At 36.7% G+C, this 27,868-nt stretch overlaps 1 protein-coding gene across 3 annotated transcripts in view; it reads right to left on the reverse strand.

The window, feature by feature from the left end:
• The window catches only part of ARB2A (ARB2 cotranscriptional regulator A), a 423,315-nt gene that overhangs the window by 366,938 nt on the left and 28,509 nt on the right, over positions 1 to 27,868 (reverse strand). For 2 of the 3 annotated variants that reach the window (XM_037032445.1, XM_037032447.1), the window contains exons 2-3: positions 13,385 to 13,486; positions 8,970 to 9,070 (exon numbers count right to left, since the gene is read on the reverse strand). In XM_037032445.1, coding sequence (XP_036888340.1) covers positions 8,970 to 9,070; positions 13,385 to 13,454 — 171 coding nt within the window. In that variant the 5' untranslated portion in view covers positions 13,455 to 13,486. Of the gene's footprint in view, positions 1 to 8,969; positions 9,071 to 13,384; positions 13,487 to 25,235; positions 25,360 to 27,868 lie in introns of all 3 variants that reach the window. The other variant, XM_037032446.1, reaches the window with a different exon arrangement.

Here is a 27,868-nt window from a genome sequence, read left to right on the forward strand (position 1 = left end):
GTGGACAGACCTCATATATATGGAACCAATTGGGAAAGCCAAGTTTATCTTCAGATCAAAAATTGCATTTTATGAGTGAGGAAACAACACATTGAATGGATATATCACACTGCTTATCATCCTCTGAGCAGTGGTTTACAAAAACTGGAAGAGGCCATTGAACATTTACTATCAAAATGGGTAGAAATAACATCAAGGAGGACATTCACAAGTGTATGCTCACACTCAACATGAAGGGGACCAAAGGCAGGTCCCCACAAGGCAGATTCCTTTGCTTTTGAAAGTGATCTGAGAAAGATGGGGTTGGGGAGGATGTTGGTATGACTATATAATTCCTCCCCATATTACTTTAATATATCTTCTCTACTTTATGAAGCTGTTCCAGTTCTAGGGTTTGAACACTGGGTGCTAGAATTAGGCATAATCCCAAAGCAAGAAAATGTAATTATGGTATTAAGTTTTTATTTCAGAATATGTAAAGGCCTAATGGGATGGATTATGCCTTCAACCCATCTTCCAAAATTGAGGATGACGGTGAAAGCAGCTGTAGTGCCTAGTGGCCAAACTATCCCCCATTAGCTCTCTACCTGTGTGGCCCTACCCTGTGTGAGTGGGAAAGTACTAAAGGGGAAGCACCGGCTAGCTTCATATATCTTCCAAGAAACTGGACCAGCACTGTAGATAAACCTGATGCCCCTTCCAAAATTGCAATGGCATAAAATTGGCATAAAATAAATAGCAAGTAAAAAGAATAAATAAATAATAGCTTCAGGTAGATGAAAGAATAAGTGAATATGCAACAAAGAAATCTAACACTTGATTGGTCCCTTCAGATAAACTCCAAGCAAGAAAATAATATTGTGTCTTAGAGAACATATAACAGATACCTAAAGACATGAAGCTGTTTGTCAAGACTGGTTCTGCTTTGGAATCTGATGAGGTCTAACCTGAGTAAAATCAACATGAAGACATTTTGGTCATTCATTATGATGACAAATAGAACCAAGTTATGAATGAAATTCCAGTAACATACCTTCTTTTGATTTTTATTTTCCAGGCTGCATTTACTACAAAGGATATGATCTGAGAAGGAATTTCCTAGAACTGTACTATGCTGCGTCATCAAATCATGCAACACACAACTCCTAGCAGACTGACCAGTGGGTAACTATTAACCTTAATGACTGAAAGCTTAGAAAGATTCTTGGCTACAATGGACAAAATATAGCTGCTACATGACTGTCATGCCATAGCGTTCCGTATACAAATACACATCACCCTTGTTTCTGTGGATGGAAAGCAATTAAACAGGATAAAAAGAAATAGTGGGTTTGATGGGATTAAAGCAGTAAGCACCACATGGTGGACCTGAATCCAACAGGGATTGAGTAGTCAGCTGACTAGTGACCTTATTTACATTTGCAAAGTTCCTTTACAGCAGCACCTAGATTAGCATTGGATGGAATAAGCAGGAAATGGTAATCTTTGGAAAAAAGCTTTAGAATTATGTCTATCAGAGGTAGCAAAATGATGATTTTCTAATTCTATCATATTTTTTATTTTTATTGGCCAGTATTCTTTATTAACGAAGATTCATTCCTCACCTATGGATGAATTACAGCTCCTCAAAGTCTAGTTACTTAATTCTTTCCCTATGATTACCAATATTCAGATAATTTTCATATGACAGCAAATTATATTTTTAAAAATATTGTGGAAGGTCTTTTTATTAAATATTTTATAATCACTAGAACCCTTGTTCTGTTCATGATTCTATAAAATATTATGGAATCATGTCTTTATTAAATATTTTATAATCACTAGAACCCTTGTTCTGTTTTGGGATTCCATTAGACTGTTTGTTCATCTTTTATTTCCCCAGTTCCAGAACTGGAATCATCTTTTCTCTAAGGAGCTCTGGCTCCTTTTACTAGGCAATGCATTTAGGAACCAAGATCTTACCACTAAGTGTACTCATTGCTATTAAGGAATCACTACTTCAAGGCCTTTCTAGTGAGTAGAACTACAATATGTATTTTAAAAAATAATTGAGTTTGCAGTGATGGGGTGCATAACATGTGATCCTCTAAAAATAGGGGAACACCCCCACAATCCTGCCTTCAGGCAGGATATGGAGTAGGAGGGGTGCCCACAGAGCAGGAAGTACAGCATTTAAGACACAGAGCATAATAAAGACAAATTAATACTGGTGCCTTCCAGAAGGGAAGAAGGCTGCTGCTTGGGGCAAAATGTATAGTGACAGTGACTCCTGGACACAGTCAGGGGCAGATGCCCTCCCTGGACGACTGTATGTGGCTGGGAACTCTTGCCCTGGCTAAAGATGGCAGCCCCACAAGGGTCAAAGACACTGGGGAGCTGACAGACACTAATGCACCGTAGAAAGAGCTGGATATTAAATCAAGAAGGAAGTTTTGACTGGATCATTTAAATTAGAGAGGACTGCCTTGAGGTCAGAGGAGGTATGCGTAGAGGTCTGCAGAAGAGACTGACACCACAAGGTCTGCCTGCCTGAGAGTCTGCCTCTAGAAGAGGGTGACAGAGTTGGCAGTGCTGCAGGGCACCAGCCAGGCCACACAGACACATGGGAGGTGCTTCGAGCTGAACTGTGACCAAGAATGCTGAGCTGCAGACTATTGCTTCTTTGATGGACATACGGAGAAGACACTCTCTTGGTATGGGAACTCTTGGTACAGTACTTTAGAGCTTGCTGCAAACTCCCTCCCTCTAGACTTTTGGCATTTGGACATTCTGGGCTTCTGGCTCTGCTCCTCCCATGACTGGGAGCACTCGTGGGACCAGGAGATGCAGGACCCACCAGGGGCTTAGACCCCACAAAGGATGGGAGAACACTCCCGGAGGCAGGGTCCCAGGCTAGGACAGTATGTGGCACATGGTTTCCTGGACTGCTGCATGGAGACAGAGAACGGCACACCCCAGGTACTGAAGGAGAGAGCTGCCATGAGAGGATGGCGACTCGGAAACTCACAAGTGCACATTCCAGAGAGAACGAAGAGCTGTTTGCATGTCCAGCTTAAGAACAGATAAAGATATGGGAATTTCTGGGCATGGTTTTGGCCTTTTGGGGACCAAGAGAAGTTCTGGGTCTCGTGGAAGAGAGGAATCTGAGCAGGAGTGCTCTCAGTACCCCTAAGGTTAGAATCCTGTTAATAAGAAGCTGTTTCCTTGAACACCAATTGTTGAGTCATGTAAATTAAAGGCATCAAGTGGCTGAGCCCTTGTTTGCATAGTTACCATGATATTCCAAAATTTATGTTTTATTCCTCAGGGGTTTTCCTAAATGCTTTGATGTCATATTTGTATCTCCTTTCTCTAATCCTGAAAATCATAGTTTATCATTACATTTACTTATATGTTTTAATATTTAACCATATATATAAAATAGTATCAAAAAGTTATTAAAGATTTTACTTTATTTTTAGACAGAGGGGAAAGGAAGGATAGAGGAGAACATCAATGTAAGGTTGATGTTCCTCTTGCATGCCCCCTACTGGGGACCTGGCCTGCACCCCATGTACAGGACCTGACTAGGAATTGAACTAGTGACCCTCTGATTCATAGGCTGGTGCTCGATCTGCTGAGCCACACCAGCCAAGGCAGTATCAAAATTTTTATACCAGTATCACTAATTACAATAAAACCACTGACTTAATTTTAACACTTCATTGGCCATTCTTCTTATGCTTAAGACAAATCCAGCAAAGGAAGTACAAAGTACTGTATCAAAAAGACAATTCTGCAGTAATTCTTCTTTCTATTTGGTTATGTTACCAACTAGATATACAATGTATACTTACATTCATTAGCTTCAATTTCATTTCAATTTATGTATTTTCCCTTAACATATTAAAATATGTATATGGTTCAAAAAATCAAAGCTATACAAAAAAGCATTAGGAATTTCTCAATGCCATTCCTTCATCTCATTCCTCCACATTCTCAAAGATAAACACTAATTTTACCTTTCTAGTTTTTCCATAAAAATAAACAAATATACACATTTCTTTCCCTTCCTTTCTCACACAAAAGGGAAATGCATCTGTAATTTTGTAAGAATTGGCAATTTTCTCTCTTAAAGAGATTACACTATTTTACGTGCTGATAATAGAGGTCCTTTTTCTCTACTGCTTTATACAGTAAGCATGCATCAAGCTTATAGATTCCTGTCAACCTGACAGGTGAGAAATGTTATTTCAGTTATTTATTTCAATAAAATAAAATGTTATTTTATTATGTGTGAGGTTAAACATCCTTTCATATGTTTAAAGGCTATGTGCACTTCTCCCCGCCACCCCCTCCCACCCCTTGAAGTGGTTGCCTTTTTGTCCATTGATGAGTGGTATTTTGTTGGTTTTATTTTGCTTTTTTTTAAAAGAAGAGATAGTCATCTTTGGCAGCTTCCTTGCTATCTAATATGACATAATGTTCCAGGCTCACGTCATTTGTTTCTTGCCCTGGACAGGAATCCAACATTTCTCCAAAGAAATCAGGCTGCTTTAATGGGAAGCAGTATCTCAAAACCACAGTCACTGATACTGGGTTGGTATTCCAAAACTACCTTCAGTGCTACTGTAGGGCTGACAGGTGTTATTTGGTTTCCTGTATTTAAACATCTGACCCATTTGGAGTTCATTATGATGTACATTGTGATGTATAGTCAAATTTTCTCTTCTTATGTAGAATTCTTATCTATCTGTTACTTAAAGTCCCTTTTGCTCCAATGATCTGACTGCATCATAACTTAAACAATACGCCCAAGTGTAACGTTCAGTGTACTTCTGGACTTCGTATTATGTTCAATTGGTCTGTGCGTCTGTTTCTAAGAGGCTTACAATTGTTCTCACTTGGGTTTCTCATTATTTCAATGACTATTTCCTCAATTCTAAGATGTCTAATTACTGATATTATCCTGAATATAGTACACCACTTGTAGGAATGAATACTAGAGAGAGATAGAAGTCAAGGAGATTGCTAACCAACTCTGAACCAATGGTAATTTCTTTTGTCTCTACCACTGAAATGTAAATTCCATGCTAGTAATAATAATTAGAGAGAGAAATGCAAGAGGGAAAAAAACCAAGAAATTAAACTTCCATAATGTTACTAATAAAGGTAAATTAGAAATCTGAATAGTATAGTTCTATTTTCATTCCGTGCTCCTAACATTCGCTGGGCACAGTGACGAATATAAAATATCACATGCATGCATCTTATTATTCCTCACAATAGTACAGAAAATTTCACCCACACCTTAGAGTGGAGGCTAAGAAATAATTATCTTTCTAAAGTCACACAGACAGTGACTGAGCAGAACTAGGTCCCAGATTTCCTAATAGCCAGCCTTTGTTTCCATCACAATTTGAGACATGTAAATCTCACATTATATGAAGGCATTATATTAAGGCATATACAGATAATCACATTATATTAAAACATTTAAATATTACATAATATAATTTATTTTATTGTTCCTTACTTTAAGTTGCTCCTATTTCAAATACATGAATACAGCCACTGCAAAAACCTTTAAGACACCACGGGTCTATGTTATTTAATAAATTTCATTTTTAAAACATAATATTTTTCAATAGTTTTCCACTATTTTACAAGATATATTACTAACTCAGGTGCAGGAAAAAAAATATGCCCCTAGCTCTTTTTGTAAGTGCAATCCTATCCATAAAGAAAGAGCCAAGCCTACCACCTAATCACTGCTATTCTCTTCTTAAGCACATTGACAATTAATTACTTCTTAAAGAGGTAAGCAAGATAAATACCAAAGGAAATGCAAAAAACCCAAATTAAGCAAGAAAATCAAATCTCTCTTTCACTAGAATTTCTGCTGGATTATAAATTCTCCATTTAATAGTAATTTAGTACTGACATGAAAGAGTTGAGAAAATTTTACAAGTTACATGCTGAGTCTTTACCATCCTATTTACTACTTTACATGACAGCCTTTATAGTCTTCCTGACCGAGGCTACCAGAAACCTGCTCTAGCATGCAGCCCCAAAACATACATACTGAAGACTTCTAATTCCAAAGTTATCCTTTCACAAAACTCTCACACCTCATTCAACTGACAGTTATTTTTCTAATTTAGAGAAATTATACAAACTTTCTATCAAGCTATAGGTAGACAGTAAAAAATATATACATATTAGCAAAAGCATATGTTTCACTATAAAAATGTAATTATGGGAATGTAAAGAGTATTCTTTTGTGTAGTTAGGGCACTATATTCTATAATCAAACTGACATCTCAGTTTATTTTATTTACACAATAACTTAATTTACATAGAAATGACAAAGCATTCCAGGAGCAAGTCTTAAAAACAATTTCTGCTGAATGACTACTATAATAATCTTAAATGAGAGATAAACATAAACTGTAACAGCAGTAGTGAAACCTACAGGGTGGGGCAAAAGTAGGCTTACCATTGCATGTGAAACAGAGTTTATTTTTGTATTATTATTTGTTGATTATTGTATTATTTTCCCATACAAACAACGGTAAGCCTACTTTTGCCCCACTCTGTATAACAGTTCTCAGTTGAAGAAAAAATTTGATAATTTAGTAGAAAAAACACTACAAAATCAGAAGGAGTGTTGGTTTAGATTGCTGGCTAAAGTAAAAACCTGTCTCTTAAACTTTAATCTTAAGTATATTAAGAACTGTTTCTTAAGGCAGTTTCCCAGACAATAAACTGGAATTTGCACTATCCACTGAACTCCACCCTACCCATTGAGGAAGAGGAGAGGGTTTTCAGTGCTTCTGTGTCCAGGACATTGTTACATGCTTTCTACAGGATACTGCTTAATTGAACTAAAGATCCTATTGGTAATACAAAGTACTACATTATTTGTAGAAGTTGAATACAAAGATTTATTTGTTTTTAAGAACTGTGAGCAATTCTGTAAGAACTTACATATTCTTAATTATAGTAACATAAGTCTACATTTTTACTATAAAGGTTAAAATTTTTCCAACAAAATATGTCACAAATAGAGTCTATTTTTTATCAAGTAATTGTAATCAGCAAAGCTTTAAGAGTCCCAAACTTTTAGAACTTAAATGGGAACTAGAATAAAACAATTAAAACGATTTAGCTTTACACAGAAGAAAATTATCATTAACATTGTTTTTTTTCATTCCAATAAGAAAATACAGGTCTTAATGTCTAAATTCCTAACATTAAGAAATTCCCTAAAAATGCATAGATCCAGAATTTATACTAAACAGTTCACATAGTTGTGTCACAACCAGTTATTTTCAAACAAATATCATGAAGACAGAGAAAGTTTTTCCAAGTACTTAAAGATATGCATAAAAATATAATACATAGTGAAGTTCCTTCAGAAAAATAAAGCAAACTCGTGCTTTTAGTTTACTAACATTATATTTTTAATTTTTAATTTAACTTTTAATTGCACTAAATGGCATCCATCTTTAATTTTTTTTGGAAGAAAAAGACAATAGGAAGAGAGGAAATTGAGAAGAGAGAAAGACTGCAGCTGAAGAGATGAGGGAAGGTTTCTTAAAGGAGGACACACCTCAGCCAAAACCTGAAGGCTGTGGAGGGATGAGTATGGTGAACCAGGAGGGAGGGTATTTCAAAGAGAGAACACAGTGTAAGAAAAGTATACAGTATAAATGAAGGACAGTAAGTTGGTGAAATCTAACTTGAGACTTGAAGGCACAGCTCAGAAACAGAAATTAAGGAATACAGGTGAAAAGACAGGTCCACATATGCAATAAATCCTACTATAATAATCTCTAAAGATATTCACTGTAGTAAAAATTGTATCATTATTTGTATATAACAAGAACTTGTACCAGTTATATAGATGTAGGAAATGAAATTCAATTAATTACCAATTTTCAACAGTGAAATTAGCAATGAAATCAGGTATTTCAAATAAGATATGAGAAGCAAGACAAAATGTAACAAATGTTATAACAACCTGCCTGCCTTCTTCAATCCTTGGATCTTTGTTATGCTCATTTTTATGTTGGAAAGTTATATTTACTATTGATTAATATATTGGAGAATAAAAGAGCATGGTACATGAAGCTCAGGGGTCTAACGATCTAGATTTGAAAATACTGCATTACAAGTTAAAAAACAAACAAAGAAGTTAACTCCTGTGATTTTGTTTGATCAGTTGGGGCCCATGCAGTCATGAACACAAATGTGAATGCAGGCAAAGGGGGTGGAAATCTAGATAAGGCAGAATATTTTCTCTCTATATATATGTAATCATTAAAGTGAGAACTCAAAATATTTTGATTATCATAGAGTAAGGTCCACCAAAAATAAATCTGTAACTCTCCCTATGTCCAAAAATTAGGTAGGGCATCCTAGGAGTAAAGGAATCACTTATACATGATATTGCCTAATAAAACACACTAACTAGATTTTGCTATAGATGATATTAGATGACAGGAGTTGAGAGTGAAAAAGATGCAGATGCCAAGAAGGACAATGCACATTTGGAGAACAGAACTTGTCCAAATGAGCAAGACTACAGGGCTTATGCAAAAGAATAAAATATAAAATTAAAACAAACAAACCTAGCTCTTCTTTAGGATCACATAGCATAAACACTCTATAAAGAAGATACTACAAGTTCACAGCATATAATTATTGAATGCAAGTGAAAATGGGCAAACTTTTTATATGTGCAGAAGGAATTATTCAGGGCATTAAATATAATTAAATTTTAAATGTAGGAGAACAAAGTCAAATCTGTGAGGGTCCTCAGGTTTTACCCTGCTTGGAAGCTAATAAGTTAACCTGCTACAAGCTAAGCTTTTTGAAATCACTTTTTGTAGAACAAGTGCATAAGCTGCTTCAACTTTAAAACTTTAATTCAGACTATTTAAAACTGAGGAAAAACAAGGCTGAAGTTGTATATGTAACCATACCTCACCCAGAGCTTCATATCTTTTCTGGTTCCATCTGTGCAAGTCTTCTCGGTAGTTAAAAACAAACGGTTCCCCAGTCTTTATGTGTCTTAACTGTCCCTCTAGAAGATAAACAAACAATATTGCTATGATTCAGAGTGTATGTATAGCAATATGGGAAGTAAAAACAACATCCAACAAAAAGTTTAAAGAGCTTTCTCAGAACTGTTTCATTTTTTCATTAGATTTTTTCTTCAAATATCAGTATGATGAAAATGCATAAAAACACTAATAGAACAGCTCCAAGTACTCAAATGCTATGCTTTGTGATCTTCATGTTCTAATCTAAATTACCAGCATTTAAAGGCCTATAATATATAAGGTCCCAGTTCTTAAACTTAGAGGCTAGCTGAAGAGTAAAGGTTTAAATATTTAAAAGTTAAGCAACTTTTCAAGAAGTTAAACAAAAATGAAGTCAGTCAACAATCTAAAAACTGCCACAAGCAATTCACACAGACAATACAGTCTAACATGAGTTTGGATTCATTGGAAGGATACCTACAGGCCAGAGCAGGCTCAGAAGGTTTTGGTGAGACTTCTCAACTAGGCTTTAAAATATGGGTAGAATTTCAAGTAGAACTGAGAGAGGCAGTGAGCCAATACTAGTTTGGACTATCAAGTCAGACTCACTCAATCCAGAGTGTTTACTGATAATGCATAAATTTACTAAAAATTTCAAGGATATAAGCAATCAAGAGGCAGACAAAACAGGGAGAGGTCTGAAAGAGCCTGGGAGTTTCTCCTGGTCCACAGAATGTGAGCTTTGTAACTGATCCATGCAGCTTACCTCACACACTGGTGAGTGTTTTGGTTACAACATACTTCCATTTCATGTGCCAGGGCACTAGTGGTGCTGCCTTTACAGTATTCTTCAGAGAAACATGCCTCACATATCCACAGATTATAGGTTTGTTTACCGTGAGCAGTGCCAAACGAGTCATCCTGCTGAGCACTGCCATGGATAAGGGCTCTCCTCATAGCAAACATTAGTCTATATTCGCTAAAAGATTAAATTAGCAGCACGTTTACAAAAGAGGTAAGACCAGGCCACCTGTCTTCATCCTTACCCTGGGAGTATTCCCGTGGTAATCAGGAGAGAAATAACCACAGGTGATTTGCTTTAACTCTACCCTTCCCCCTAGCAATATAAACAAAATAATGAAAAATGGACAGCAAATTTAAATAACAGGGAACCCACTCAGTTTAACAGGCACAAAAAAACATTGAGCCAAATAAAATTTAACACTGGGGTACCTGTTGGGGTCAAATAGTAAAAGGCCCAACTACTGTATTTTGATTTTGTCCAAGAGCAGTGAGGCACAGGAAAAGGTTTAGAGGCAGAAGAGGAATATGATCAAGATGAATGGAATTAATAAGTGATTTTTATCCAATGAGGGGATATAGAAGTGGAAAAAAGACTTGAAAGTTATGGTGCTGGAACTGAACCCAGAAAATATACTACTCCATGTAAAACTACTTCACTATTTTTATAAATCAATTTTATCACACATAAAATGTGAGTATTTTTAATATATAAAATAAGGGCTAATCTTTTATCATAAAGATCTTTTTAGTACTCTTAACATGAGACACTGTACTGCATCATTATGACACTCTTTTATGTCGGATGATATCATAAAAATTAAACAATGTATCTGTTATGGTTTCTAGAAAAGGGATAGTCCCGTGTCAGATATTAATACAGTAGATTGACAGCATCTGCAAATCTAACACTTATGATTTTGACTAGAGCACTCTTCAAGGTACATGGCATACAGTAGAGAATATAGAAATGGGCAGTGTATCTTCTATGAGACTAGTGTGCGAAAGAGAACTGAGCTGGCCAGAAGTAGAATTAACAGCCCACTTATAACTATATCTCAAAGAGATGGCCTTTTTTTAATTCTCTCCTTATTTTGGACATAATTCTCGTAAAGCGATAAAGATTTGGATTCTTTGGGAAAAGGAGGCTCCACCAAATGGCCAACTATTTAGCATTGGTGTGAAAAGTGCCAAGCTGGTAAAAAGGCAAAGAAAGTGAGCATTATCCATAAGAGCTATCTAGATCGCCTTTTATTAGTGGTATTTGCAAATCCAGCATTTTCCAAGGGTTTGAAATATCTCTCCAGCAACTGTCAAAGGTCTGATTTGGGACACTGTAGCTTAGGGTACCCTAAAATCAACTGTAAAGTTTTAAATGTGTACACCAATGCACATTATTCTGGGAAGTGTATATTAATACATATATTTTATCAGATCCTGTCACCGACCTAAATGACACAATCCATTGAAAGTATACAGTGCACTTCCTGTTGTGAGAATTTAATAAATATCAGGTATCATAAAAGACAAATTTCAAACTCAAAAGGTTTATGAATAAATCCAACAACTTTTTTCTGGTGATAAAAAAGTGTGCTTCCTTATAATATTGCCCTAAGGTGTAGGGAGTGTGGGTAAGAACAAGTGGGAAAAATATTCAATTTCTTTCTCTTCCAAAGCAAGGACATTTGAGCTGGGACTTACACAATTCCAACTGGAGAATGGCTAACTAGACATTTAAAACCAATGGAGTATTTAAATGGCCACATTGATTTGAAAGAACAAGTTATCAGTCTGATTCAGGTAAAAACAATCTCTTTCCTTTTGATTAGAGTGAACTTTTTGTACCCTGATTTTACTTTTACCCAAGTAAGTTATTTAAAACACTTTTTAAAAAGTGTGGATGACTGGGGTTGGGGGGAGTGGTGGGGAGAAAATGGAGACAACTGTATTTGAACAACAATAAAAATGTGAAAAAAAAATACTTTAAAACAATTTAGAAGCTTCTTCAATCAGGTATTAAAGTTTCATTTTAAAGTTTTCATAAAAGTTTTTGTCCTTATAAACCTGAAAAAGCAGCCCCCAAAGACACTCAGTTAGACTTACGCTTTTAGGGACTTTATATTGGGACCAAGTTGACTGCCTTCAAATCTCCACCTTTTTGAACAAGTATTCACCATTAACACTGAATTCAAAGGTGAACTCTATCATGCTAAACATAAGATTCTTAAAAATGACATTCTTTCCTTGGAATGCAAGCATCTTTGCTTCATTCTATTAGTCTATACTTATACAACACAATGTCCAGGATATTTTAAAAATAAATGGTAGGTGTGTACAAGGGTGCATGTGCATTTGAAGTGTGTACATGAAAGGGCACATGCAAAGGTGCAGGTGTGTACAAAAATGTGAGTGAGGGCACATGCATGGATGGGTGTGCAAATACATGCCAAGATGTGTGTGTGTGCACATGTGCATGTGAGTGTATGTGATAAGAAAGGCAGAGACAAAAGTGTATTGCTCCTGTATTTTCTACTCACTTTAAGAAATGTTCAAGGAAGGTGAAAGACAGACTTCAATGAAAACTGATGTCCTATGTCCATAAAGCAACCACAATTCTATGAGTTACTCACACTATCAACATGCTCCCCAGGGCTGTCCTGGAAAAAATCTACATGGTAATCACTTCAAAGGGGCGGAGGCAATGTTACAGTGCTCATTTGATTCTGTCAATTAAAATATAAAGAACTTAAGAAAACAAAATATTACTACTCATATATATTGTGGCGTTAGATAGCCTTTATTTAAAAAGCATGAAAAATAATATCAGAAGAGATCAAAGTTGTCAGCATCTTCTATTTAAATTCATTTAATATTCTAGTATAACTGATGTTGTAAAAGGATACCCACTAACACAGTGATGACACATCTCCAATCAAGTTGATGCAGAGCAACAACCAGAAAGCTCAAACTGAAATGCTACCTAGTGTGCAATAACGTTACCCTTGAAGTGTAACAGTGTGCTATTTACCCAATGAATCAGAATTCTGTGTTCCAGAAACATCCTTGCAATCTATGGTCTGTCCTTCTAAATCCCAAATGCAAAGTTTATTTGATTCAGAACTTAATTAATAAATTTTAAAATAAGGACGATTCCTGAAAAATATCATACAAAATTGAGTATTATGTTAAAATATCATCACAGATAATCTTTGCCAGTAACTTCATTTGAAATAACACGTGAAACAGTAGCACATGTCTATGGAATACAATTGGGAATGCTGACTGGATGCCAGGGACTTGAACACTTAGGGCTGAAATACCTAAGCTGAAGCTAAAAGCACGTCTGTTGGTTTAAGTGACTTGGCAATTTATGGGAAATTATAACTTGGTTCTTTTGATTAAGTGAAGAATTTCACCATGAAAGGATGAAACATTATTTCTCAAAAGAAATACATAATATATTCTTTCTGGCACATAAAAGTAGCATATAACATCTGTCCTATGATTCTATTAGCATTGCTAAGTAAGTATTGTATGTAACATGCACCACTTACTTTCATTAAAAGCATATTCAAATCCTTCCAAGGTATCAGGAAAATCAAGAGGTGGTTCATCTTTTTTCATTAGTTCATCCAAATCTATCCTAGATAATAAATCTGGAAAAAATGATAAGAAATTTACTTATATGTATTTTCACAGTTAATAAGGATTACATTTTAAATTATTTTGAGCATTTTTGTTCTATTACAATACTTTTATATGTTAAGTTCCCAGAGTTCTATATTATAATGAAGTACAATATCAACGTAACATAAGCACTTTCAAAATTATGATTCTCAAAACAATAACAAGTCAGATCCTATGTGCCACTACAGTACGTTATTAACTTCTTCCCTTCAAAACATAGAATTACTAACTGAACTTTATTAACATCCTTGCATTGTTTTACAAGTTTCAGATAGTAATACTTTTAAAATGTCACTAAATTTTAAATATAAATAAAACTACTATTTGTAGATAAGAAATTTATAAATCTAACTGGTAGCAATACAGCTTATTATTTAATTTTAGGGGAAAATTACAATATTAAAAATGATAACTGAATAAACTGGTTAACACAAAGCAGTTTTTATTCTTTTGATCGTTTAATTCTATGTGATCAAAAAATTGTCAACAATTTTTAAATAAACATTTATATTGGAATCATTTTAGATTTACAGAAAAGTTGAAAGATAGTACAAATAATACACGTATATCCTTCACTCAGTTTCTTCTATCATTAACATCTTACATTACAATGGTACACTTGTCAAAATGAAGAAATCAATGTTGGTACATGGCTATTAACTAAGCTCAGATATTATTATTCATCATGTACTACATTGTATATAGTCGTCATGTCTCCCCAGTCTCCTCTGGTCTGTGACAGTTTTCAGTCTTTGCTTCTTTTCTATGATCTTAACTGTTTTGAGGGTATTTAGTAGAACGACCCTCAATTTGAATTTGTCTGGGGTGTGTGTGTGTATGTGATTAAGCTAGGGTTTTAAGTTTTTAAAAAGAATATCACAGAATGAACTGCCTTTATCATCACATCACTGGGATATGAAATTTCATGAGTTGAAATTTCAACTCATGAAATTTTAAGACAATGTTTGTCAGACTTTTTCATGATAAAGTTACTGTTTTTCCCTTTCCACAATCTATTCTCATACGTAACTAAGTCTAGCCCACTCTCAAAAAGGAGGGTGGAAATTGTTCCACTTCCTAGAGTAGAGCACATATAAAAATATTACTTGTAATCTTTTATATGAAGCTTTACTTCTCTTCCACTTACATACTTAGTCAATGATTTATTTATATCAGTGGGGACCCATAGATGGAAATGCTTTGGGTTACAACCACTACATCATTTACTTTGTTGCTCAAATTGTTAGTGTTGGCCACTGTTGACTCTTTTTGCTAGCTCTCCTGTGCCTTTGACATGCTTCCATCTTTTTGTTTTTTGAGCATTTCCTTACTTTCTGGTACTACTACAAGATGCTCCAAGCTCACCTATGTTTTCTCCTTCCAGCCCTAGCATCACTCTGTCAGTGATCATTTAATGATATATTTTGGCTCATATTATTTGTAAGGCAAAAATGCTCACTATAAGTCTTCATACAGTCAAGTAGAAACTCAGAAAAATAAAAATATAAATTTCAAATTCAGTTCCAAAAGATGATTTTAAAAAAAGGTTTAGGTTTTGAGAGTTTTCATTTTAACACAAGTTCCTGACGAGAAAAGACTGCCTGGATATGTAGTAATGCAAACCAGTCCCATTTTCTACAAAAGAAGTATCCCAGAATTAACACTTTATTTCTGTTTCTCACCGGGATATAACAAATCCATCTGTATGGCTCATCAACATAGCTAGAGAAAAAATTAGTCTACCTATGTCAATTCTCTAAGTCTCTCTCTAGAGAGACTTTATAGGACACAAAGATAAGGCAACAAAAAACTTGTAAAAAAACATTGGCAATCTTCAAAGTGCTGTATCAAATAAACCTCCATTTACACAAAAAATACCATCTTCAACATGCAAACATAAAAAAGTTTGTAAACTTTATGGTAAGATGGAAATGTCATACAACATGCATACTGGGCTACAAAGTGGATATATGCTGACAACTTTCTGATTCATTAGTAAAGTTCTGAACACCATGTAAATTTTCACAAAGCAGAGCAAAATTGAAATTTTTTTCTATTTAACCTTTTTAAAAAAATTTTTTATTGTTCAATTACAGTTGTCCCCATATTTCTCCTATTACTCTCCCTCGCCCTGCCCTACCCCTCAACCCCCCTTGTCCATGTCCATGGGTCCTTTATATACATGTTCCTTGACTTGCCCCATCCCTTTTTCCCTGTTACCCCCCTCCCACCTCCCTGCTGGTTGCTGTCAGTTTGTCTACTTTATTTCCATGTCTCTGGTTCTATTTTGCTCGCTTGTTTGTTTTGTTGATTAGGTTCCACTTATAGGAGAGGTCTGTGGGGGCAACTCTGCCAGCAAGTCCCTCCATCCGCCACAGATGAAAGTAACACTACCAAGACATGATCTGCTTGGGGAGGAGAGGTGGCCAATCTCTCAGAGGAAAAAGGCCAGAGCCCCTTCCTCAATGGCTTTTATTGGGTTGTAATCCACAGGAATATAGGAGGCAAGGATCAAACAGCAGATAACATTTCAAAGAAATCTGAGGGCTTAGTCTGAGTCAGTGTCTGTCAGGTAAGGGGGTTGCAGAAACTTTGGGAGACATACTCATTTCTTGCTCAGACCCTTATCATATGAATGAAAGCACTCTTAGCAAAGCAGGCTTCACAGGACTTTTAGGAACTCTTTCTTATGCCTGATGACCCCGGATCCAGCTCTAGCTGGCAAGGGGCTGCACCACCTCCCCCAACATAGGTTTTCAGGCTTAAGTGGATTAGAGCCAGGAAGCGCTTCTCCCATAGGACATGGGGACTCGGGCTATGTCAGAATAGCTGGGGGGTGAGGGTCCATCACTCCCTCCTTGTTGCAGCCCCCCAAGTCCTTCCACAATGGCCTCCCAAGTGATTGCGTCTGGCTTAGGTTGCCCCTCCTCTGAGGGGTCTTACCCGTCTCTGACTAAGGGACCATGTGTTGGGGGCTGGGGATGAAGCAGAAGAAGCACTGCTGCCGGAGACAAGCTTTGTCTCCTCAGTGGCTCACATTCTGGAGGTTGCTCACTCAGCCTTAGCCATGGGGCAGTTACAACTTCAGAAACCAGGCAGAGCGGTTCCCAACAGAGGTCATATGGGATTTGTCTTTCACCACCTGGCTTATCTCACTTGGCATAATGCTCTCCAGTTCTACCCAAGCTGTCGCAAAGGGTAAAATTTTTTAGTGTCAAAAATTGGCTTGGAGTAGCTAGAAGATTCTCATTTCTCTCCTTCCAATAAGTTGAGGTCCTTTGGCAAAATCGGATTACTTCACTTTCCTTTCCTTTCCTCCCCTTCCCCTTCCCCTTCTCCTTTCCTTTCCTTTCCAGATTACTTTACCTTCTACAGTTCAAAACCTAGAAATCTTGTCATCAGACACACAGAAACCAATATGTAAGCAGATGTATTCTGTCTAATGGCCACATTCTCTTTCTATCAGGTCAGATCATAAAATGACGTCAAACAGCCATACATCAGTTTAAGGATTTTGCTTACTTTACCTCATTTGATCATCACAACCCTATAAAATAGTAGCACATATTACCATCTTCGCTGTCTTTCAGACAAGGAAATGAGCTCAAAGAAGTAAAATGTCTTGTATAAATTTATACCTTATAAGTAAAGTGAACTTAGTAAAATAAATGTGTTTCCCAATACCTAACTCAGTGTTCTTTCAAAATTGCCACATTTATTCTATGTGCCATAACAACCCTAAAATATCCCGTGCCCTCTCTTCATTACCTTGTAAAGAATAAATAGTTATAAACACAGAAATATGGTGTTATCTTGCTCAAAATGTTCCTTTAAATGATAAAAAGAACAACTAAATAAATAGGCATTCCTCAAACTTCTCTTTCAACTAGAGAACCAGATGTTTTTTTTAATTTCTTTAGCATTAAGAGAACATGTAGAAATTGTCAGAGATTATTTTTCTGCTTTTTAATAGGAAAGCAATACTGTATGTCCATATTTTATACACAGAGACTGGGTTCCAAAGGCACTGAATTAGGTAAAACTCAAGAATAATATAACATTTACATTGAAAAATCCCTTTAGTACCTATAAAATACAGTACAACTAAACCCATAACACCTAAAAATGCATCAGATGTGACACACTTTTTTCTCCCCTAATTCACACCACAGGTGATTAGTGATTCAGAAACCAGAATTCTAAACTTCAACCAAGCATATGCAATAACTGCATAAAAATAGCATCTGATACACAAAAGAATGGAAAACAGAGACTCATCAGATATTTGTACAACCATGTTCACAGAACATTATTCACAATAACCAAAAGGTGGAAACAAGCCAGGATGAATGGTGTGGTGATTAATTCTATGTGTCAACTTCACAGGGCCATGGGACACCCATGTATTTGGTTAAACATTATTCTGAGTATGCCTGTGGAGGTGTCTCTGAGCGAGATTAGCAACTGAATCCGTAGACTGAGTAAAGCAAATTGCCTTTCTCCCACATAGAGGACCCTCATCTGATCCACTGAAGGTATGATTAGAATAAAAATTTATACAAACAGAAACCCAGGAAATAGGTAGTAGAATGGATATTAAGGGTATGGGATAACAGTGGAAGGAACAATCATGTCATATTTACTGATAAAGACTCACCAAGCACAGATACTGTACTTAACATCGTAACTTGGAGAGTCAGGAAGGGCTCTGGTTGGCTGGAACAGACCAAAGGGTGGTGCATAGTGAGTGAACTTGCTTTGGTTTAACACAGAGGAAGTGACTCAAAGGTTTAGGGAAATACAAATGTTAAGAGTGGATTTGTCATTGAAGACCTACTCACCCACCCTGGGAGGGTCCAGAAGATATACCTTTCCCACTACTATGAGACGTAAATTTATAAGGAGAACTCGGGCATCCTGAAACAGCTCTGTGGTGGCCCTTCTCTTATCTAGACCTTGCAGTGGGAACTAAAGTCACTGAATTAAGAAATCTAAATGCAGTGGGGGTAAGTGGTTCCTAGGGTGGTGGCAGCCACGAGGGAACACTCTACCACCAAAGGCAAGGTGGGCATGGTTGCTGCGATGGGAAGCAGAGTTGAAGCAGCGATTAGAAGTCTGATTGACACAGACCTGTGGCAATGGCTAGTTGAGCATGTTGTTCCTAGAAATAAGACAGAAAGCCTACTAAATTCTTACTTGATAGGCATATGCAGAAAAGTTCTATGTTAAATGAGCAGAAGTCAAACCTGAATCAAAAACAGTCACAATCATTTCCAGACTTAAGCAAGCTTATATATACGGAGTGTCTTGGGAAAAGGAGAGGCCAAAACCTCTTAAGGAATGACCAGGTACACTGCCAAAAATTACAGTTATGCTTTCTCCCATCCTTCCCCAAAGGGACCTATGGCTCTTTACCAGGGTAACAACATTGGAGAAAATGTAATCAGACCTTTCAGAGACTTGTGGACACTGGCTCTGAAATGAAACTGATTCCAGGAACCCAAAAGGTCATTGTAGTTCATCAGTCAGAGTAGGAGCTTATGGCGGACAGGTGTTCAAGGGAGTTTTAGCTCAGATTCATCTCACAGTGGGTTTCTGAACCCACTCTGTGGTTATTTCCCCAGTTCATTATTTGCTACAATCCCCACATTGGTCCCCTGACCTGTGGAATGAAGGCTATTGTAGTAAAGAACAAGTGAAAGCCCCCAAAACTGCCTTTACCTAGGAAAATAGTAACCAAAAAGAAATATGGCATTCCTGGCACTGCAGAGATTTCTGTCATTGAGGACCTGAAGGATACAGGGGTGGTGACTCCTACTACATCCCCACTCAATTCACCTATCTGAAATGTCCAGAAGACAGACGCTGGAATCCGGAGAATGACAGTGGCTTATCATTAAGCTTAACCCGGTGGTGACTTCAAATGTAGCTGCTATACTAGACACAATTTCATTGCTTGGGCAAATTAATGCATCCCCTGGTACCTGGTAGGGAGCCATTGATCTGGCAAATGCCTTTTTCTCCACCGCTGTCAATAAAACCCACTAGAGGCAGTTTGCTTTCAGCTAGCAAGGCCAGAGACACACTTTGGCTGTCCTACCTCAGGGATATATTGACTCTCCCGCCTAAGTCATAATTTAGTTTGCTTGATCCTGATCTTCTTTCCCTTCCATCTGATATCACTCTGATCCAATACATTAATGACATTATACTGATTGGACCTAGTAAGCAAGAAGTAACAGCCATCTAGACTTATTGGCAAGACACCTGCGTGTCAGAGGGTGAGAAATAAATCGCACAAAAATTCAGGGGCTTTCCACTCCAGTGTAATTTCTAGGGGGCCAATGATATCGGTCATGTCAAGCTATCTTTGCTAAGGTGAAGGGTAAGTTCTTGCAATTGGCCTTTCCTACAAACAAAAAAGAGGCACAATGCCTGTGGGTGGGGAGGTTTCTTTGGATGCTAGAGGCAACACAGTCCTCATTTGGATGCGTTGTTGTGGTCCTTTTATCCGAAATGTTGCTACTTTTAAGTGGGCCCCAGAACAAAAGAAAACTCTGCAGCATATATATGCTGTTCTGCTACTTGAGCCACATAATCCTACAGATCCAATAGTGCTAGTGGCGACAGGGATGCTGTGTGGAATCTTTGGCAGGCCCCTCGAGTATCAAAGCACAGGCCCTTAGGATTTTGGAGCAAAGCCCTGCCATCCACTGCAGATAACTACTTGCTTTTAAGAAACAGCTGTTAGTCTGCTACTGGGTCTTCGTACAGACTGAATACTTAATCATGGGCTACCAGGTTATCATGTGGTGTTAGCTGCCCATCATGAACTTGATATTAGCTGACACACCAAGTTATAAAGTTAGGTGTATACTAACAGCACTCCATCATCAAATGGAAGTGGTATATAGGTGATCATGCCTGGGCAGGCCCTGAAGGCAAAAGTAAGTTAAATGAAGAAGGAGCCCAGTGGTCTCCACTCCTACCATATTGCCTATTATCTACCAGCATCTATCTATCTACTCCACATGGGGAGTTCCTAACATTAATTGAGATCCTACCCAAACTCAGGTCTGCTTATAGATAGTTCTGCAACATATCCAAGCGCACTCGAAAGTGGACAGCTGAAACACTAGAACCCTTTTCTGGGACATCCCTGATGACAGCTATTAATGGAAATCCTCCCACTGAGCAGAACTGAGAGCAGTGTACCTGGCTGTTCAGTTTTCTGGAAAGAGATATGGCCAGATGTGTGATTATATATTGATTCACAGGCTGTGGCCAATGGATTGGCTGGATGGTAAGGGACTTGGAATGAACACAATTTGGAAAATTAGTGACAAGGAATAATGGAGAAGAGTTATGTGAAAAGACCCCTCTGAATGGTCAAGAAATGTGAAGATATTTGTTTCCCAAGTGAAGGTTCAATAAAATATTTTAATAAACAAGTTGACAGGGTGACCCATTCTGAGAACACCAGTAAGCCTCTTTCCCCAGCCACCCATCATAGTCAGAGTCAAAAATGACTATTACCACTGGCCTACAAAGAAAGAATGTCTACTCTGGCTCTTCTTAATAATTATAGTACTAAAAGGCCTAGTCAGCAAAAAAGAAAAAAAGAGCAAGAAAGGAAATAAAAGGCATATAGATTAGAAAGGAAGAAACAAAACTGTCTAACTTGTAAATGACAGGATACAAACAAAATCCCAAGGAATCTACCAAAACAAATCCTAGAACTAATAAGTGACGTCGGCAAAGTCATAGGATGTAATATCAACACACAAAACTTGATTGTATTTTCATAAACTACCAGTAAATATGTGGCAACTGAAATTAAGACACAACACAATTTACAATCACTCTAAAAATTTAAAACTCAAGTATAAATCTAGTAACAATGTGAAAAATTACAAAATGCTGATGAAAAAACCAAAGATCTGAAAAAACTGAAAGACATACCATGTTAATGGATTGGGAGACAATATAGTGCAGATGTCAATTCTCCCCATATTCATTTATAGGTTTAAACATAATTATGATGCAAATCTAAATAAAAAAATCTTTTACAGATATAAACCATTTTACTCTAAAATTTATACAAGAAGGCAAAGGACCTACAATATGTAAACAATTTTGGGAAAGAATAAAGTTGAAAGAACCATTCTACCCAATTATAAAACTTACTATATAGCACAGTAATCATGAGTGTGGTATTAGAGAAGAGACAGAAAAAGATCCATGGAACAAAAAGGAGAGCCACAAAGCAAGCCCACCCGAATGCACCCAACTTGTTTCCAACAAAGTTCAGACAGTAACTCAACAGTGGAAAGATAATCTCTTTTTTACAAATGGTCCTGGTACAATTGGATATCAATGGGTAAAAAAGTAAATAATAAGTACACATTGACTTAAGTCTCACTCCTTATATAAAAATTAACTCAAAATGAATGAATATCTTAAATACAAAGTCTAAACTAAAAAACATAGGAGAAAATCTTCATGAACTAGGGCTAGGCCAAAAGTTCTTAAGACAGGACACTTAAGGCATAATTCATAAAAGAAAAAAATGGTAAATAGGATTGTTTTAGGTATAAATTTTTATTTAGTTTGCCAATTTGTCCTAAAATATACTTCTCTGTGCATTTACCATTTTATCTTCTAATATTTCTAATTTTACTCCTACATTACAAGCTCATGAGTACTAAGCCTTCCTATCCGTATTACAGTGAAGAAAAAGTTTCAGTTAACCAACTTGTAGAAAAACTTGAGTTTAAATCCAAATAGTTCCATATTTGGAATCTTACCCATACTCTTTTAATGTCACCATACTACTTACAAAATCCAGAAAGTCAATCTGAACTCTTATACACGCTTGTGGAAGTATAGATTGGAACGACGGCTTGAGAGACCAAATTTTCACATTATCACATAAGGTTGAAGATGCTCAAAATCTATCGAGGTGTAAACCAAGAGAGTCTATTTAGATAGAAAACGACAGACATTCCTCGTCCTCTCTCCCACTTTAACCATTTTTCTGAGTGTACTGATCATTCACAGCAGCACACAAGCGTTCAGTAAAACCTTCCATAGGGTTGTCTAGCGCTGTCTCCAATTTCTCCGTTCCTGGTCTCTACTCAAGTTCTCCAATATGCTTTCATTTTCAACAATTCACTGAAACAGCTTTTTGTGAAGATCAACTCACAAACTGTCAAATCCAAGAGTAAATTCTCAGTCCTTGTCTAACCTGACTCATGATCAAGATTAAATTAATTATTCTCATTTTCCTCAATTTATGTTCAGGATCTCTCTTGCTCCTAGTTTTCAGCCTGTCTTAGTAGAAATTCATTTTCAGCCTCTGTAGCCGGTTCCTTCTTACCCTCCTGACCTTAAGGTTGAGATGCCCCAAGGCTCAATCTGCAGATGTCTTCCCTTTCCTGGCTACACTGACATCCTGGTGATCTCAATTATGACCATAACTTTAAATATTATTTCTATGCTAATGATTCCCCAAATGATTACTTCTAACCCAAATGCTCTCCCAACTCCACACTCAACCGGTCCACCTTAATGTTTAAGGGGCATCTCAGTTTAATACTTAACACATCTAAAAGCTAACTCTTTTTTTTTTTAATTTTTTTATTTAATTATTTTTCAAGTACAGTTTTCTGTCTATTACTCCCATCCCATCCCACCCCCCATCCTCCCCCCTCCCTCCCATTTCCACCCTTCTCAGTTGTTGTCCATGTATCCTTTATATATGTTCCACTAAATCCCTCCCTTATTTCCCCTGAAATTCCCTCCCCTCTCCCCTCTGGTAACTGTCAGCCTGTTCTCTATTTCAGTGTCTTTGGTTATATTTTGTAAAAGCTAACTCTTGTTTTCCACTACAACCACCTCTGCAACCTGCTTTATCCAGTTTTCTTAATCCAATTAATGGTACCCGTCATGAACCAAGAAACTTCAAAGTTATCTTAGTTGTTCTTTTAACATCTGCACTGTTGGCGGGAACGTAGATGGTGGAAAGTAGTATGGTGTTACCTCAAAAAATTAAAAATGAAACTGCTTTATGACCCAGTCATCCCACTTCTGGGGATTTACCCAGAGAATATCTAAACACTAATTTGAAAGAACGTAAGCACCCCTATGTTCATTGCAGTGTTATTTACAAGCACTGAGATTTGGAAGGAGCCCAAGTGTCCATCAGTAGATGAGTGGACAAAATAACTATGGTATATTTACACAATGGAATACTACTCAGTGGTAAAAAAGAAGAAACATTTACCCTTTGTGATAGCATGGGTCAACCTGGAGAACATTGTGTGAAGTGAAATAAGGCAGTCAACACTGGCTAGTGTGGCTCAGTGGACTGAGTGCTAGCCTGAGAACCAAAAAGTCACCAGTTTAATTTTGCGTCAGGGCACATTCCTGGGTTGTGGGCCAGGTCCCCAGTTAAGGGGCATGCAAGAGGCAGCTGGTAGATGTTTTTCTTGCACACTGATGTTTCTCTCCCTCTCTTTTTCCATCTCTTCCCCTCTAAAAATAAATAAATAAAATCTGAATGAAAGAAGGGAGGGAGGAAGAAAGAAAGAAAGGAGAAAAAGAAAAAGCCAGTCATCCTTCAAAACATAACCAGAATCTGTCCATTCTTTATCATCCCTCCTACTACCACCCTAATCCAAGACATTATATTTGTGAGGAGAAAGCAATGCTCTTGAGAATTTTTCATTTTTGTAGGTAAGTGCTAGTTACACCATCCTTTTGATAGATCATTTGCTCTAAAAGCAGGGATGTTTCTGAGCTCAGAAACTGGTTGCTTTACCCATATATGCTTTAGGCTTTTATGAAAAAAGATAGAAGAAGGTAGTAAGAGAGATTCTTGAGATATCTTTATCAGCCAGCCTGGCACAGCAGGGTAGGACAGCAGTTAGGGATTTGGAGAAGTGGCCATAGCTAAGGCAGTCTGGGACATATTCAGCCAGGGTATCTCCTACAAAACATGCTGAAGACCAGCTAGATTCTATGCTGAAAAGTAAAACAGACTTATTATCGGGCATAGTTGGCATCCCGGCTTTTAGAAAACCCGTAAGATAATTTTTCCACCATGAAAGAAAGTAACTGTGAAATCTTGCACAAGTTACTTAGATAATCTGATCTTAGGCAAGTCCCTAGATGGGTAGACTGGAATATGATAATAAAGAAACCTTACAGGTCTATAATGCGTATTTCTCTTAGGAGTAAAATTACTTTAGATAGCAGGTTTTTAATGCCTAGAACTCAAAATTCCCAAAGAATGTCTAAGGCAGATTCTTCCTGAGGTGTTAACATGAAGGGCCTCTCGTAAAATATCCCTAGTGCCAATGCCACAAAGATAAAATGTAGAGTTAGGCAGATCACGATCCTAAATTATTATAACACTGCAATCAACATATACTAAGGGCACTATCTACAGTGTTTTGCCATATATTTATATGGCCTTGAATTAAAAAAAGCATTAAGGATTCTTACAGCTGTAAAATTACATTATTATATGATTTACTTACTAATACAGACTATCTCTCAGAAACTGAGGTAGTTACTATAAGGGATATAAATAATTACAAATAGATTAAGTACTATTTTTATTTAAGAACTGAAAAAACTGGAGGCCACCTAAATATTCCTGTACCATTGTCAGGCACAATGAAAATATCCTAAAAAAACAAATTAAGTATGTACCTTTCAGTGCTGTGGTCTTTTCTTTTTCATCTGGACCTCCCTGCTGGATTTGTGCCATATTTATCCAAATTGGGTACAAAATTAAAAAGCTCAAGGAAATAGACATCAATCTTCAGAAGATAGTCTAGAATGAATGAAAGCAATAAATTAAGCTCTACTCAATCCTACTTACTCCATGAGAACTTTCTTGATCCTCCCACTTGGGATTAATCTCTCTATCCTGATTTTCCACTGAACTTTGTTGATGTCTATACCATAATAAGTATAGAAGCACTGTAGTTACTTATATATTTGTCTGGGTCAGCTAACAGAATACAAGCCCCAGGACACAGGCACCAAGTCTTTTCATCCTTGTATTTTTCACGTCACCAAACACAATACCTTATAGTCCATACAGTTCCCAATGTTGCTAAATTGAATTCAGCAAAACTCACTATTTAGGTTCGAGTTCTTTATCATCTAATTAAGAAATATCTCCAAGTAGTTTTAAAAACTTTAAATTTATTTTAAAATAAATTGTAAGATATGCCATTTACAAGGTCAGAAGGTCTTCTCCTGGAACATACAGACATCAGAAGAAGAAAAGTACATAAATATAAAAAGTAGCTATAAATTACCTCTAATGTAATTCAAACACAACTTTAAAGAAAAAAATAGCCCTTTTGAAAACAAAGCTATGGAAACAGCCACAGTATTCTTCTATAGACAACTGGATAAAGAAGATGTGGTATACGTATACATAATGGAATACTACTCAGCCAAAAGAAAAGATGAAACACTGCTATTCACAACAGCATGAATGGACCTTGAAAATATGCTAGGCAAAATAAGTCAGTCAGAAAAATCTAAGAGCCGTGACTGGTGTGGCTCACTGGTCATCTGCAAACCAAAAGGTCACCAGTTCCACTCCTAGTCAGGGCACAGGGTTGCAGGCCAGATCCCTGGTTGAGGGTATGTGAGAGGCAACTGACTGATGTTCCTGTTGCACATCAATGTTTCTCTCCCTCACTTGCCCTCTCTCTAAAATAAATAAATAAAAAAGAAAGAAAAAGAAAAAGCCAAGAACCATATGATTTCACTCCTATGCGGGATATAAAACTGAAACTCATAGACACACAACAGCATGGTGGTTACCAGAGGAAAGTGGGGCGGGAGTATAGTAAAGGGTGAAGGGGGCCAAATATATGGTGATGGAAAATGATCTGACTTTGGGAGATGGGAACACAATGCAGTACACAGATCGTGTATCATAGACATGTACACCTAAAACCATATAAACTTATTAACCAATGTCACAATAAATTTAATTAAAAATGAAACTATGTTACATTCAATGTCTGCAAACTATGCTGTATAAATGGCAATCCAGTAACCAGTAATAATATACAATTATAATTTATCAAAGTCTAACTCTGCATTTAAACTATAAATAGCTTTCTCAGGGTTCTCATGCACAGTAAAAGAAGAGAAAAAAACACTATTCCTAAACTAAAAGACAAAAATGCAGCCTATACAATGAAAAAATTTAACTAATTTAGTCAATGCATAACTCAATAAAATTATATAAAAACTATGTCCGTGACAATAATACAATCGAATATTCCTCTGACTGAAGAACCTGATTGATTTGCTACTCACTAAGCAAATGTTTCCATTCAGAGGAAACATTTTATAATTATCTTTAAAAACTGAGGCATTTTCATAACCAGCAGAGTACAGCAGATATTACTGTACTTTTAAAAACTAATACCAAAAATAACATTCTTAAACCATGAGAGTCCCACAGACATAAATCAATGCCGCCCTTATCTCAATGCTAGAAGTAGGCAGAGTGGTGCGAGAGGGGGCATTCGCGCTCCACCACTAACTAGCTGAGAGCCTCTGACGAACTGCTTCACTTCTCAGTAACTCACTTCTCCACATTCATCAAACAGAACTGATAATCACGCAGCCCCCATAGTGTCACTGAGCTTAAATGTAAAACATTTAGTACAGTGCCAGGTGCATATTATGATCTCAATATCTGTTGGCTTGTATTTTTTAATTGTTGTAAATGTATCCCAGCTTCACCACGTAATAATAGCTCTGGGCCAGGGACACAGTGACTTAGCACCCCAAACCTTCAGTGTCCTCATTTAGAAAACATTGCTCATATAATAATGGTTAAGAATTAATGTTATAGAAGGTGTGTGTAGCTGATATTGCTATTACTAGCAGTATTATTTTTTTCTCAGTGGTGTGAAGTTTCCTAATAGCAACAACTAGAATATAACACTATTTTTGATTGAGAAAGTATTGTTACTTAACATGTATGTATTTTTCTTCTGTGACTAGGTAACTTAAAACTCTATAAATTCTACATAAATAAAACGTGTCAACATTTCTTTAAGTAACGTATCCTAGACTATAGGGTGGGCAATATGCAAAACACAAGGGTGAGTGGTGAGTCAAACAGACACGGCCATGGCCCAAGTAGGGGCTTCCCCTCTAGCTGCCAAAGCAAACTGCCAAATATCCACAAATAAAATATATAAGGCTTAGACTGATAGCTGCAACATTATTATATACAAGCAGTATTTGTAAGGGCTATCTACTTACAATACATCCAAGAATTATTCTTATCAGTCAAAAGT

This window comes from Sturnira hondurensis, unplaced genomic scaffold, assembly GCF_014824575.4.
Source record: "Sturnira hondurensis isolate 20B ecotype Veracruz unplaced genomic scaffold, ASM1482457v3 Scaffold0021354, whole genome shotgun sequence".
Taxonomy (NCBI): domain Eukaryota; kingdom Metazoa; phylum Chordata; class Mammalia; order Chiroptera; family Phyllostomidae; genus Sturnira; species Sturnira hondurensis.